This window comes from Sciurus vulgaris, assembly GCF_902686455.1.
Source record: "Sciurus vulgaris genome assembly, chromosome: 16".
Taxonomy (NCBI): Eukaryota; Metazoa; Chordata; class Mammalia; order Rodentia; family Sciuridae; genus Sciurus; species Sciurus vulgaris.
This window is the reverse complement of record NC_136477.1, coordinates 2,592,577-2,607,442: the sequence shown is the minus strand read 5'-3', so window position 1 is coordinate 2,607,442 and position 14,866 is coordinate 2,592,577. Positions and strand designations below refer to the sequence as shown.

The window sequence follows — 14,866 nt, the reverse complement described above, 5'->3', positions numbered from 1 at the left end:
CCCATGGACCACTGCTCCAGGCAGCCAGGATGCCCGCTGCCCGCAGCCCTGGTCAGCCCCTCCCTCCCCCCTCCCCCCCTCCCCCCTCTGCCCCCTCCCCCTCCCTCACTCCCCCCTCCCCCCTCCTCCTCCCTCTCTCCCCCCCTCTGCCCCCTCTCTCTCCCCCTCCCCCCTCTGCCCCCCCTCTCCCCCTCCTCTCCTCCCCCTCTTTCTCTCTCTCCCCCTCCCCCTCCCCCCTCCCCCCCCCTCCCCCCTCCCCCCCTCTGCCCCCTCTCTCCCCCCTCCCCCCCTCTGCCCCCTCTCTCCCCCCTCCCCCCTCTGCCCCCTCTCTCCCTCTTCTCCTCCCCCTCTCTCTCCCCCTCCTCTCCTCCCCCTCTTTCTCTCTCTCTCTCTCCCTCTCACCTTCTTTTTCTCTTTCTTTCTTTCTTTTTTTTTTTTTTTGCAGTGCTGGGGATTGAACCCAGGGCCTTGTGCTTGCAAGGCAAGCCCTCTACCAGCTGAGCCATCTCCCCAGCCCTTTTTTCTTTCTTGAGATGGAGCCCAGGGCCTCAGACACACTGGACAAGTGCTCTGCCACTGAGCTACGCCAGCCCTTTGGTTTAATTTGAGACAGGGCCTCACCGAGTTGCTCAGGCTGAACTCAAAATCCTCCTGCCTCAGCTTCCCGAGCCATCGGATGGAAGATGTGATCCAGATCCAGGATGATCTCATGGATCACATCAGAGTTCTTCAGAGAAACAGGATCAGGAGGCTGTGTGCGTGCGTGCGTGTGTGTGTGAGTGTAAGAGAGGGAGACAGAGAGAATATTTCGAGGTGTGATCCCTGTGGCTGCGGAGGCCGAGGTGGACGGACAGAAGGAAGACCCAGGGAAGACGTGATGTTGCAGTTCATCCAAGGCTGTATGCTGGCGAGTTCCCTCTTTCTGGTAATTTCAGTCTTTTTCTCTAAAAGCCCTCAACTGGTTACACAAGGCCCACCTGCACTAAGACGGGCCTTCTGCTTACTCAAAGTCCACTGATCTTAATTATTCGCATCTAAAAAAAGCCTTCATAGAGACATCTAGAATAGTGCTTGACCAAATATGCAGGTACCTTGGCCTTGCCCTAAGGACACATGAAATCGGCCATCCCATCTCCTCCCAAGGTTTGCTCACAACGGCTGGGTGCGGCTCAGTGGCAGAGCACTTGCTGAGTACGCACAGGCCCTGGGTTCCATCCCCAGCACCAGGAATACAGTGTTTCAAACTTTGCCCTCAGGGAATCCTCTGGGAGGCACGTTGACAGGTTCTGGGGTTGGGGCCTGGGTGTGCGGTGTGGGGTGTTGCTCAGCATCCCCCGGAGCCAGTGCTGCGGACGACACCATTTCCAGCCTGGGGCCAAGGCCCCCGCTGGCTTGGCCTGGTTCCCAGGTGACCAGCCTCCCTGAACCTTCCGGGAGAACTGAAGCGAACTGGTCCCCTTCCTGGTCTCGGCTGCAGTGTGGTGCAGGAGAGGCAGAGGATTGGGCAGATGGGCTCTCACTGCTGTGCGACCTCAGGGGCGTGCATGTCCCTCTCTGATTGACCTCTCCTTGTAGGGTGGGCACCATGATGAATACGTGGGCGAGACACAGGCAGAACTGGGGTCCCAGCAGAGCTCAGCATAGAGGAGGAGAACTCAGGACTTGGGGCAGCTACTCCGGCCTCCCAGGACCTGCTGTCCCCAGTGTCTGGGGCTTTGGATCCTCGGAACCCATGAGCCCTCCAAGCAGTCTGGATCGCAGAACCTTCTGGACTGCCCTCAGCTCCTGGCATCCCCTGGGTACTTAGCATGTCACCCATTTCACCCCCACATGCTCCTTCTGCAGGAAGCCCACTATCTGTGCGCAGTGGAGGGGGAATGGAAGGCACAGAGAGGCCGAGTAAGCAGTTCCAGGACACAGCAGGCAGGGTGCTGGTGTGACAGAGCCCTCGCCAGCATGGCCGCCCCCCCGATTGCCCCTCAGAGTGTGTGGCCTCAGATGTTCTTAGTGACAGCCCAGGGCAGAGCCGAACCAGACTCCCTGTTCCCACTTCCAGGCCCGGGCAGACTTACAGGATGTGTCTTCCACGGGGCTGCCGAGCAGCTCCATGCCCGTCTCTTCTGGAAGCGGCCTGAGGACCCAGGCAGGAATGGTCACGAACACCACCAGCGGCGGCCAGCCAGGCGTGTGCAGACAAGACAAGACGGACAAGACACAGTGAGTGCCGGGCACAGCGCTCGCCGGCCTCTGTCGGGGGAAGGAGGGCGCCCCCGCCGCGGAGCAGAAGCCTCTGTCAGAGGCGGGCGTGGGACACAGAGTCCACTTGGAGGAGTCCCATGCCAGCTCTGGAGGCTGGCAGCCTCCTCAGGAACAGGACGTGACTGCGTTCTGCCTCCAAGTGGAAGATGGACTCGCTGCCGCCTGGCCCCCGCAGACTGCGAGCAGGGGTGGGTCCCGGGCAGGGGAACTGCGGGCTGCGGCTGCAGACCTGGCCTCCAGGAGCAGCATCAAGCGGAGGGCGAGGGGCCCTGCCAGACGCCTCAGCCAGGTGGCCGAGCCCCCGCCAGTCCCTCGCTCCTCCTCCCCTGAACCTGTGAGACGTCTCCCTGTGACCTGGGATATGGCTCTGTGGAACCCCAGGGCGTGGCTGAGACGGGGAGACCTGACCCCTGCTGCCACGGAGCTCGGGAATGGGGTCCCCGCAGGAAAGGGACATTAGGGACAAAGCCAACAGAATCTGAATGGAGGGTGGGCTTGAGAGCCGATAAGGCCGCTGCAGGGCGCTGACCACGGGGGAGCTGGGCGCTTGGGCGTCGGGAACTCCTTGTACAGTCTTTGCAACTGTTTTTTTAGATCCAAGGCCATTCTCAGTTATACGGATGATTTTAGGAAAGGCGCCCAGGCACATGTGTCTCCCTGAGGCGGCCCTGGGCTCCCGGCCACCACCCGGGAGCTGAGCTCAGGTCTGCAGGCGGGTCCTGGTTCTCAGGCACCCCCGCCTGCCCTCCTGGGAGCTGCCCAGGCCCTGGCTCCTTCCCTCCCTGCAGGCCGCGCTGGCCGGTGAGCAGCAGGGCATTCGGAGCCTCTGGCCCGCAGGTGGAGGCCTTCAGAGGGGAGAGCTGCCGTGCAGGATGGAGCAGGGCTCTGCGTCTCCCTGCCCCACCCTGCCCCACCCCTGGTGCTCTGTGACTGCTGTCCCAGGCTTGTCCCTGGCCTGGAGGCCAGGAAGAACCCAAGGCCAGCCTGGCCTCGTGCTGGCTCAAAGCAGGGTGGATGCCGGGAGGGAAAGAAAAGAAGAAAACTGTCCACAGGACCATGCCCAGGGTCCACAGCGGCCCACCTCCGCAGAGCCGGGACGGCGCCACCCAGGTGTGCGCTCGGGCATGAGTGGATGAATTCAGTGCCATCCACCCACCCGGAGTGTCCCTCGGCCAGAGCGGGAGCAAGGTGACACAGCTGCAGCATGGACAGACCTGAGGACCTCGTGCTTGGTGAGAACCAGCTGCGCAGGCCACAGCGTGTGACCAGTGACAGGAGGGTTCAGAACAGAAGAGTCCAGAGACAGGACGTGGGTCAGGAGTGCGGGGCTGGGCAGGGACGGGGGCTGCTCCTGGGCTTCCTTCAGGGAGACAGAATGTTCCGGACCCAGACGGAGCTGGCATGTGACGCTGGGCAGGTGCCGCTGCCACTGAACTGTGCACTTTAAAATGGCCAGTTTACCTCACGTGACTCTCACCTCCATTCTTCTTTTAACAAGAGCCAGTTTTGAGTGACGCCGGGAGGTTTTAGAGAGGCCAATGGGGACTGAAAGTCAGCCCAGGGCCCGAGCACAGGGACGCAGGGTGGCTCGGAGGCCCAGGACGCATGGACGGCAGCGACAGAGGACCGCGGCCCAGTCTTGTCCTGTCCGTGGGTTTGAAAACAGTTCTGCTTCACCGCAGGTCAGAGATGTGGCTCCAGAAGTCTGGGTGTCCCTCTCGTTCTGAGTCAGGAGAACCTTCTTTCCAAGTGGCAGGGGCCACCAGGAGGAACTGGTGTCCACCAGTATCGGAGTCACACTCTGGCTCCTTCCACATGGTGCTGCCTGTTGGGCACCAGCCTGGGCCGAGCCCACATTTGCTTTTGTTCTAGAATGATCTAGAATCACACTTTAGCCACAGGCATGGTGTCCACTGCCTGCTGGGCACCACACCGGGCTGTTGGCAGCAGGACTCCATCCATTCCTCACAGTGACCCTTTGAGGCAGTAGAACCCACTTCACAGAGGTGGAGACTGAGGCAGGGCCTGCAGGCCTGAGTGCCCTGGCCTGCCCGGCGGGGCCTCCAGAGCTGTGTCCAGCCACTGACTCCCCTGCTGAAGGAGGAGGCCAGTGTTGTCTGGAACTCTCATCAGGATGTGGTGTGGTTCCCAGCGGTCCACAGGGGCCTGCGTTGGCCAGAAGGTGTGTCTGCAGGGCACAGATGGGGAAGCCAGGCGGGAGCAGCCAGCTCGAGCGCCCTCCAGGCCGGGAGCTCGGGGCCCCCGCCCCGCAGCTGTCCCCTGTGGCAAGGGGTGTGGGACCCTGCCTTTTGCTCACCCAGCAGACGCGTTGGGGGTCTGGATGTGGAGACGACTAGCGCAGACGTGGGTCGCTGCCAGGCAGTTCCATTGGGAGGGCGTGGTGTGTGGTCAGCCGGCTGCATATGATCCTGGCTTTTGGCCCAGGCTGGACGGTGCTGCTGCTCAGTCCGTTGGGTTAAGTGGACACTGCGGGCCCCAAGCCTATGGGCCCCTCAGGGTGAAGCCTCAGGGTGAAGGTGGGGCTTTCTGGAAGAAGCGATCTGGCTCTCGACAGGTGTCAGCAGCCACATGCCAGCTGCTCCCGCCACATGGGAGCCGTGCTTCAGTGGGTGGTCAAGGTCCTGTAGGTAAGGAAGCCTGCCCCCAGGAAGCAAGTGCAGGAATAAGGCAGAGGCGACCCTTGCCTCAAAGAAAACCAGGGGAGAGATCATACTGAACTGGACAGGGGCCCCAGGCCCCAGGAAGGAAGCCCAGGTGGAGCAGATGCCCGTCCCGCCTGCCCGCAGAGCTGGGCTTTCCAAGGCCAGTGACACCTTACTCCCCAAGCCCTAGGACAGCCTCAAGCTCTGCCCATAGCCCCAGGGACATCCAGAAGCCCTCTGTCAAGTCTGCTTTGAGTGCACGATGGGGAGCTGAGGTTGAGAATGGGAGTCTGCCAGGCACAGTGACAGACACCTGTCATCTCAGCTACTCGGGAGGCTGAGGCAGGAAGATTCCAAGTTTGAGGCCAGTCTCAGCAACTTAGGAAGACCCTGTCTCAAGATAAAATAAAAAGCACTGGGGATTTAGCTTAGTGACATGAGCCAGTGCTTGCAGGGCATGTGGGAGGTCCTGGGTTCCATCCCAGTAATTAAAAAAAAAAAAAAAAAAAAAAGAGGAGTCCCCTCTATTCGCAAACTGTGCAGCATGGCTTCGGCCTTCTGTGCTGGGTGGAGCCGGTCCCTGGAATGTATGTTCAAGCCCTAATACCTGGGACCTGGGGTGTGACCTTATTTGGAACACAGTCACCCTTATCTGTGGTTTTGCTTTCTGCATTTTCAGTTACTTGCAATCCACTGTGGTCTGAAAGTACTAAATGGAAAATTCCAGAAACAAACATAATAACAAACAGAAAAGATATTTAAGTTTTAAATTGCACTTTTTTTGAGAAGAATGATGAAATCTTGCACTGTGTGTCTCCAGCACATGAATCATCCTTTAGTCCAGTGTATCCACACTGTATATGCTACCCTCCTGTTAGTCACGTAGTAATAGTCTCCATTATCAGATTGACAGTTGTGGTCTCCTGGGGTTCATGTGCAAGGAACCCTTATTTTATTTCATCATGGCCCCAAAGTGTCATTATTTAGCCATTGAGATATGTCAAAGAGAAGCAGTAGAGAGGTGCTTTCTTTAAGTGGGAAGGTGGGTTTACCACGGGTATGCAGGCACAGGGAGAATGCACTCCTGCGTACACGGAACTGGGTAGCCCGCGCTTTCAGGCATCCATCGAGGGTCTTGGAACGCATTCCCCAAAGGTACGGGAACTTGTACAGGGTCTCCACTGATGCGATGGAGTTCAGAGGAGGTCGTGCCAGGTTACAGTGAACCCTCATCCAAGACTTGTATCTTTCCAAGAGGGAAATTGTGCAGTGAGCTGGAGAGTTCCAGGATGCCCCCGGCTCCGTCTGCTCAGGGGCTCGCAGAGGGGGTGGGCAGACAGATTCCGGAAGAGCAGTGGACACAGGCTGGGGCGTTCCCTGGGGAGGGCTGGCCGGGCTGGGAGGAGCGGTATGGTGAGTGCCAGGGTGCGGGGTGCACACAGGCAGCTTTGTGGGCTGCGGCTGGACCCTATTCAGGACAGCCTGTGGGTGGGCTGTTGAGTTGGCAAGGCAACCTTGGCCTCCGGGGCTGGGCACACAGCAAGGTCACTGTCCTGCAAACGCTGGGCTGCTGACCCCCAGAGGAGCCCCTGCAGCTGGAGAATTCTTTGGCAAGACACACGGCTCCTGTCCGGTTGGCCAGCCTTTCAGAACTGGCCCTGTTCCGTTTGCAGCTGCGTCCTGCCTATGTTTCCAGGGGGGCTGGAGGGGGGTCGCTTCCCACAGGGAAGAGATAGGAAAAGGGAGACACAGGCCTGCTGAAGGCTGGGAGCCGGCCACAGCGTCGCAGTCCAGGGCTCGTGCCCTCTCGGTACCCTGGCTGCTGAATTGCCAACAGGACCTGCGGTTCCGCATCTGCGGACTCATCCAGGCTCTGATGGAAACTGGCTCTGGAAAGCAGGTCCATCCCAGGAGTGTGTCGTTGAGCCACATGGCCAGGTGGCCGTGTCCACAGCCTTCCCTCCCGGGTGTCACCAGTCACCCGATCATATTTGAAGTCCACTTCTGGGCCAGCGTGGCACCAGCCTAATCGGGGGCTGAGTGCCTGTGGGTGTGGGTGTCTGCCGGTCCTGGGGCGGACCCCCGGGTACCCAGGCTGCAGTGAGTGGTGCCACCTCGTGAGCACTAGGAGGATTACTCAGGTTTGGGATGGTTTGGGGTTTGCTGCCAGGAGACTCGGTGGAAGGAGGTTGTTAAAGTCCCGGCTCAGGACAAGGAGACGATGCTTTGGTTTGGGCAGAGACCAGAGTCCATGGGGGCTGGAGGGGACGGGAGGCTGAGGCCTCGTTAGAGGCCCTGGGCCCCTGATGCTCCCAGAGCAAACTAGGCTCTGACAATCACTTCTTGCCCATTCCAGAATTTTCCTAACGGCACCCTGACCTGCCGCTAAAACATGATGCTTCATCTGCCCCGACTGCTGAGTCTGGGCCATGAAGCCCCCTTCCTGGGTACCAGGCCTGCACGCTGTGCACACCGTGGGGCCGCACGGCCAGTGAGGGCAGGAGCAGGTGGGCAGGTGGCACACACTGCCAACCCTCTGCCTGGCCCACCTGCCACCCCCGGAAACAGCAAGGATGATCCCCCTGCCCACTGGGGGAGACGGCTGTGGGCCCCAAGCTACAGCTGGCTGGGAGCGAGAGGCCAGAGCAGCCGGGTGCCTGCCACTGTGAACAGTCACACTGTCCTGTGCACTGAGTAAAGCCAGAAGCTAGAGGAAGGGGTTCTGAGCACGGGCTCGCGGGCGTGCAGTGCTGGGCCGGAGCCAGGGCCTCGTGCACGCTGGGCAAGTGCTGCCCACTGAGCCGCACCCCTGGCCGGAGGCTTGAATGTTTTACCCCAAAGAAACAAGAACGTTTGGCAAGGAAGACGTCTGTCCTGATTTGAACACTGCGTACTGTGGACGTACACTGAGACACCAGCAGGTGCCCCATGAATGTGTGCGACTTTGATGCTTTTATGTAATACCTTGAAATTTTTTCCCCAAGAAGTTTCAAAACTTAAGTGTGCTGACAGCTCGGAGCACTTGAGGATGACGTGACAGCGACCAGACAGTCTACCGCAGGGCTGCAGAGATCCCAGCAGACCCCACACAGGACGGGTGCTGTGGATCAGGCTGACCAGGCCCTGCAGACAGGACCACCCAAGCTCCCATGGATGGGACCCCGCAGACAGGAGTGTCTCTGCGGCTCTGAGTCCGGGCGCCCCTTGCTGCCCCGCGTAGGTGCATGTAACTTGGGGTCTCGACGAGAGCAGATCAGCGCCATGTCCTCAGACGTGGGTCCCTCCTCCAAAGGCCTGGCTTGTGTTTGGACTTGATGGACAGACAGCTCTAGGTCTGCCTCTGGCCGGTGCAGGAGGTGGTTTTAAAGTCTCCTCTACCTGATGCTCAGCCCGTTCTGCCCCAGGCTCCTTCACTCCACCCCATCTGCCCCGGGGATCCCCGCAGACTGAAATTTTCCTGGACCTGGAGGTGCTTTTTGACCCCTTGCAGGCTGGCGGCTGGTCCACAGCTGGTCCCCCGGATGGTTCCTCCCACCAGAGTTCACAGACAAGCTCTTGGGCATCATGGAAACTGCAGTTTCCTCTGACGTGATTTTTTATTCCTACCTGTGAGCATCACCCTTTCACCCAACATCTATTGAGCACCACCTGTATGCCAGGCACTAACCTTGGACTGGGGTACAGCAGTGACCAAAACAAAGATTCCTGCTTTCGTGGGGTTCCTTTGGGTGGGAATCAGGGTGCAGACCACGTGGTGTTCGGCATACACGGTGGTCTGAGTGCACCCCAAGGGTCCACGTGTTGGGAACTTGGTCCCAGTGTGGCAGTCGCAAGGGGGTGGGACCTGGGGCAGGTCCTCGGGTCAGGGAGCTGCTCTTGGAAGGGATTAACGTCCCTCCTTGGACCCGTTAGTCCTCAGAAGACGGTTGTTTATAAGACCTGTTGATGAGCCCGGCCCACCCAGCACCCTGGCTGCTTTGAGATGATGTAGCCTCTGCCTCTCACAGACTCTCCCTCCATTGCCATCCGCCATGAGGTGATGCAACCAAGGGGGGCTCTGGGAAGAGCCTGCACCATACTGTTCAGACATCAGGCCTCTAAAACTATGAGCTAAATCAACCTCTTTTCTCTCTAAAGTACTCAGCTTCAGGTATTTTGTTGTAGCAACCCAGAATGGACTAAGACAACATATGGGAGGCTTTGACTCTCTGGCCGCTGCGGAAGCGGCCCCCTGAACTTGGTGTCTTAGCACATTGGCTGTCCCCGTACTGTTCTAGAGGGCGGCAGCAAGTCCAGGATCATTTTCACTGGGCAAAACCCAGTTGCAGCAGGGCTGGCCTCTGCTGAGGCTCCAGGGAGAGCCCGTGTCCTGCCTCCTCCAGTACCTAAAGGCCCCACAACCCTTGGTGCACTGCCCCTTCCACTCAACCCTCCAGTCTGCCCCTTCCATGATGATGTCTCCTGCTCCTATGGTGAAATCTCCCTCTACCTCCCTCTTCGAGGGACTCAGGGGTGGTCTTCAGGGCTCACCTGGGTAGCCCGTGACCACAGCCCCATCCCCTGGTCCTTCACTGAAGCACACCACAACGCGGCCCTGGAAGGAAACACTCTGGGGTCCCAAAGATGAGGATACGGATGTCCCTTGGGGGGCTTTTTCCAGCAGTCATGCAGGAAGGAAGCCATTCAGGGAACAGGAGAGGGGTAAGGACGAGCCAGGGAGGTCAATGCCGAGGAGGCGAGGAGGCAGCCTCTCGGAACAGCATTCCCACTAAGGAAGAGCAGGTGCAAAGTCTGAAGGTAAGAGTAAGCTGGCCACAGAGCAGGAGGAGGAGGAGGAAGCTGCTGCGGTGAGGGTGTGAAGAGTTTCAAGGGGGACCCCGGATTTCCAAAGGGATGGGCATCTGCCCAGGTGGGTTGAGCAGGGCTGGGTCATGGTGCCTCTGGCAGTACAGGTTAAAAACGTGCCGTGGCTCCATCACTCAGCACCCGGCGAGGCTGCTGTCATGTGCGGGAGATGGCTCTGGACGTCTGTGTGCGCAGCCCTGGTGACGGACCTAGGGCACCCCAGCTCTCAGCTGTGCCCCAGCTTTCTACTGTATCTTGGACATGGTCTCGCTACACTGCCCAGGTGGGTCTTGAACTTGGGGTCTCCCTCAACCTCTGGAGTTGCTGGCTTCAGGCCTGTGCCACGGCACCCAGCTCAGATCCTTAAGGTGGCATGGGCGGGGCTGCTCGGGAGTACCGGGGAGGACATCCATCTTAGATAACTTAGCAATTACTCGCTGCGCGCCTGCTCTTCACTCATCTGCTGTGAGGTCAGAGGGGACGCAGCTCTCGGCCCACAGAGTGTGTAGGAGCCAAGGTGGAAAGGACCAGAGCCGGCCGGTGCCCCAGAGTTCCCACTGAGAGCCGCCTGACAGGGCAGGTCCAGGAGGCTTCAGGCGCCGGCTGGCCACACCTGCCACCTGCACCCCGGAGCGTCGCCAGGACCTCGGGCGGCTCAGGGGCCTGGAAGCCTACCTGGGGAGATCCTCGTCCTGCCATTCCTCCTTCACATCCACGCTCTCCATCCGCAGGGTGGCTTCTGTGGTCCCCATGGGAGCCGGGAGGAGGGGCCGGCCGGAAGCAGGGAGCAGCCCTAGAGGAGAGCTGAGGGGGAGGAGCCGGTTCACCGGACAATGATCACAGTAACAGCCCCTCCCTGGCTGCAGCTCTCAGAGCTGGGTCTCAGAGCTCTCTGCCTGTTCTATTGAATCATCACCCTGCCCGGGGGACTTCCCCATTTCACAGAGGCAGAGAGAGCTAAGGATACATGGGGTATGGAGTTTGAACCAGGTGCGGGATGGGGCGTCCACCCTCCTTAGGGCAAGCCATGACCCAGACAGGCTAATCCTCCCTCCAGCACCTTGGATCTCAATTGGGAAGCAATGAACTCCTTAAAAGACCAATCAGACTAAAGTGTGAATGACTGATGTGTTTAATTTTCCCTGCTGGGACTGACACTTCCAAAGAGAACCAGGCCCACACCGACCCCCTCTATCTGCTCCAGTCTACCTGCCTTGCCCCTCTGTCCTCCCACAAAGAAGCAAGTCCTGACAGCCTGCTGACCCCAGGACTGGGAAAGCAGTGAAGATATCTGGGGCCGGAACTCAGATCACGAGTTTTGTTCTTGTTGTTCTGGGGCCGGGCTCTGGACTGGCTCAGGGCCGGGCTTTTGGGGCAGGATGAGGGTTGCGGAGGGAGGCTGAGATGGGGGTACCTGTCACCTCTCGGGCCTCAGCTTCCTGACTGCAAACGAAAGGACTGGACCAGAGTGAGTGCTACCGGACCCTTGAGCGCTGCCTTCCAGGGTCTCCTGACTGGCCAACACTGCTTGTTTTGGGCTTTTAGATCAGTGTTTTCCAACTGGGCCACCCCCATCCGCATCAGGGTGCACCTGGCAATTTCTGCAGGCATTTTGGGTTGTCGCGACTGGGAGGGGGACGTGCTCCCAGGTGGAGGCCAGGGATCCTGCTCGACACCGCACGACGCTCAGGCTGGTCCCCTGGGGCCAAGGATGACCTTAGGCCCAAAGGTCCACAGGGCCAGGGCCGAGAAGCCCTGTTTTAAAGGAAATGGCCATATTCTTTCTATATTTGTGGAAGGATCCCAGGCCCGAGGTCAGTGGTCACCACGGAGCACGGCTACTGGGTGGCTCTGTGACCTCCTACTTCTGATCAGCTGCTGTCACCCACACTTCAGCTTGGAAGGACCCCGGCCCCCAGCTCCGCACTGGCTGTCCCTCTGCAGAGCTGGCGGCACCTGATGGTTTGGGTGTGCTCCTCAAAGCCCGGTGGGTGTGTGGCTGGCCAGTCTGCCTGTGGCTGGGTTAGGGAGGCCTCAGAGGGAGGCCGAGCCTGGTGGTCCCCCAGGGGCAGAGGGAGCAGCTGGAATAGACCCTCCCTGGTTTCCAGAGAGCATATCCATTCCGTCCTGAATGTCGTCATTCATTCATGGAGGAGAGACAGTAAGACGCAGTGCTGGAGGAGAAGCCCCTTCCAGAGGCTGCTGGCCACGCGACCCCCTGCGGTGAGTCCTGCCTGGAGCTTCATCTCCTACCTGGAGGGGTCCTAGGAGCTCCATCCCCGTCCCTCAGTGGCCAATGACCTCGGCTCCCTGGGGGCCCCACAGCTGCGAGAGCCGCATCCACCCAATGTGGGGTGTGGTGGGTCCCGGTGGTCACCTGCTTCAGATGCTGGCTTCCCGTTTGGGGCAGCTGGGAAGGTGCATCCGATCCTCGGTGCCCGATTATTAACCCGTCACAGACAAGTTGGGAAGGAGAGGAGGAGTCTCGGGCGGCTCCCACCCCCTCAGCATGCCCTTGGCAACACACTTATAAAACCCTTTTTTTTCCAAGTCCGCAGCTGGCGGAGACCCTGGGGATTATAAATAGGAAATGAGCAGAGGCGGGAGGTCCAGCCAGTGCCCCGGGAGCTCCGGAGAGGGGCAGCCTTCTCCCCGCCTCAGCCCTGCCTGCAAGCCTGCGCGGTGCGGGTGCCGGGCAGCGGTGACCAGGCCTGGGCTCGGGGAGGGTTTGCGGGATGGGCTCGCAGAGACCGCACCCTCCCTTCCCGTCTGTCCGCCTGGGGGTGGGCGGCAGCAAATGCCTCCGGATGACCCCCGGGCTGAGCCAGGAGGAGGGCTCGCTCACCTGGGTGGCCGCTGCCTCTGTCACTGGCAAACAAAGGCGTGCCCTGCCTGTGCCACACACTCCTGGGCACCCAGGCCTTCAGAGCATCGCGGGAAGACGCTGGCGGGGAGTCCGCGTCCCGGGAAGGTCACCCAGGGCGACGTGGCCGGCCCAGGGCCCTTTGTTCCGGCGGGCGGTGGGTCTGTGTCAGTGGCCGGCCCCCGCTGGCCCGGCCGTCACCGCTGCGGCGCCTGTCATCGCTGCGTGGCCTGCCTCCGAGGGCTGGCCTCTCCGAGAGTGAAGGATGCTGCTTTTGTGTGCAGGGGTGGGGAGTGGCGGGGGCAGGCCTGCCCGGGAAGCTCAGCCCCTGCCGCATCCGCTCCTCTCCATTGGCTGAAGGGAAGCATCTCCGGCAGCCGCGCCGGGAGCAGGTGCAGAAATGGCTTTCTGGTGGCGCATCACGGATGTAAAAGCAAAACAAGGAACAGAGGAATAAGTAAGCGCCCGTTCCTCAGGGCGAGTCGGCGGGTGGGGGAAGAGTCTTCTCCGCGCTTCTCCTTTCAAAGAGCCGGGGTGGGGGGGGGCCTTCAACAGCCAGGACCCACCCCTCTGACGGGAGCAGAGACGTCCTCACTGCAGATGGGACTGGGTGCTGGGGAAGCAGCAGCCTCCCAAACGCTTGTGCTCTGGGCCGCCTTGGGACAGCGCCCCCTGCAGTTGTGAGCCAGGGTAGCTCCAGCCTGGGGGACTGGACTGTGGGGTTGAGCTGAGCTTCTGTTCCAGACCCACTGACCACATCCCGGGGCCCTGGGGTGACCGGTCTCGCCTGCCAGGCCTCAGTTCCTCCATCTGTGAAATGGAGACATTACAGTTCTGGCCTGTTAGGATCTCATGAGGGGACGTGTAGACAGACTGAGCAGACAAAGCCTCTATCAAGGTTTCTGCCAATTGCTGGGACTTTTTTTTAGTTTTTTGATTACCCTGTAACAGACTGAATGGTGGCCCCCGGGGCACAGAGCCACATCCCAGTCCTGGGAACTTGTGCATGTGACCTTATTTGGAAAAAGGGTGTTTGCAGATGGAATTAGGTTAAGGATGCTGAGTGGAGATCATCCTGGATTAGGGGGCCCTACATCCAATGACAGGCATCTTTAGAGGAGAAGGGAAAGGGATTGCATTACAGGGGGTGAGGCCATGTGAAGGATGGAGGCAGAGACCAGGGCGAGGCATTGACAAGCCAAGGAACCCAGGATTGCTGGGAGCCACCAGAAGGAGGAGAGAGGCAGGTAACAGATTCCCTCCAGAGGAGACATCCCTGCACATACCCAAATTTCAGACTTCTGATCCCCCAAACTAGGACAGAATATATGTCTGTCATTTTAAGTACCCCCATCTATGGCACTTTGTCAGTAAACAAGGCACATGACCTCAAGTAGAACTGAGTTCTGTGTTCTCTCCTGCCCCTCCTGGTCATGGTAGCAGGAACACATTGGGTTCCTTCCTACCACGGGGCCTTTGCACATGCTCTTCCCCCCATCACATGTGCTCATGCTATCCATGTGTCAGTTCAGAAGTGTCTCCTCAGAGAGGCTGCCTCCCACTCACCACCCTACCCCACTGCCTGATTTGTTTTTTTAGTACAATGTACTTTTCCTTAAATGGGGAAGAAATGCACTTAAAGTTGACCACTGTAACCACTTGGGAGGTGCAATTCAGAGGCACTGTGACACTGACGCTGTCACTCAGCCACCTCTACTACCTCATTCCAGAACTGTTTCATCACCCGCACTGGAAGCCCGTCCCCATGAGCAGGCCCCGTCCCTCCCCTGCTCAGCACCCAAGGGTCCAGGTGCTGTCTCTGAACAATCCTGTCCTGCATGTTTCCTGTCACAGGGTCACACACTGTGGCCTTGTGTGCACAAGGTCCTCAGGTCCATCCATGCTGCAGCTGTGTCACCTCACTCCTGCTGGTGGCTGAGGGACTTTTGGGTGTGGGTGGACCTCATTTTATGTATCTGTTCATCTGTCGACTGACACTTGGAATGGGTTCCACCTTCGGGCTGCTGTGGACAAGTTCTTGCTCAGGTACTTGTTTTCAGTTCCCTCCTGAGTATCGGAGGAGGGCCATACTGTGATTCCATATTTCACTTATTGAAGAATTTGATTTTTTTCACAATAGTTGCTACTCAGATGTTATTTCTTTGTTTCTTTTACTAGAATATGAATCTCCAGGGAACAAAGACTCTTGGACTCATCCACTGACACATTGTCCACC

The 14,866-nt window shown here is 59.3% G+C and overlaps 1 protein-coding gene across 2 annotated transcripts in view; it reads right to left on the bottom strand.

The window, feature by feature from the left end:
- ATCAY (ATCAY kinesin light chain interacting caytaxin) overlaps window positions 1-13,218 on the bottom strand; it is a 33,425-nt gene extending 20,207 nt beyond the window's left edge. Inside the window, exons 1-3 of one of the 2 annotated variants that reach the window (XM_079116043.1) lie at window positions 12,613-13,218; window positions 10,443-10,560; window positions 2,073-2,131 (exon numbers count right to left, since the gene is read on the bottom strand). In XM_079116043.1, the coding sequence (XP_078972169.1) occupies window positions 2,073-2,131; window positions 10,443-10,519 (136 nt within the window). In that variant the 5' untranslated portion in view covers window positions 10,520-10,560; window positions 12,613-13,218. Of the gene's footprint in view, window positions 1-2,072; window positions 2,132-10,442; window positions 10,572-12,612 lie in introns of both variants that reach the window. The other variant, XM_079116042.1, reaches the window with a different exon arrangement.
- Between the last annotated feature and the right edge of the window lie 1,648 nt (window positions 13,219-14,866).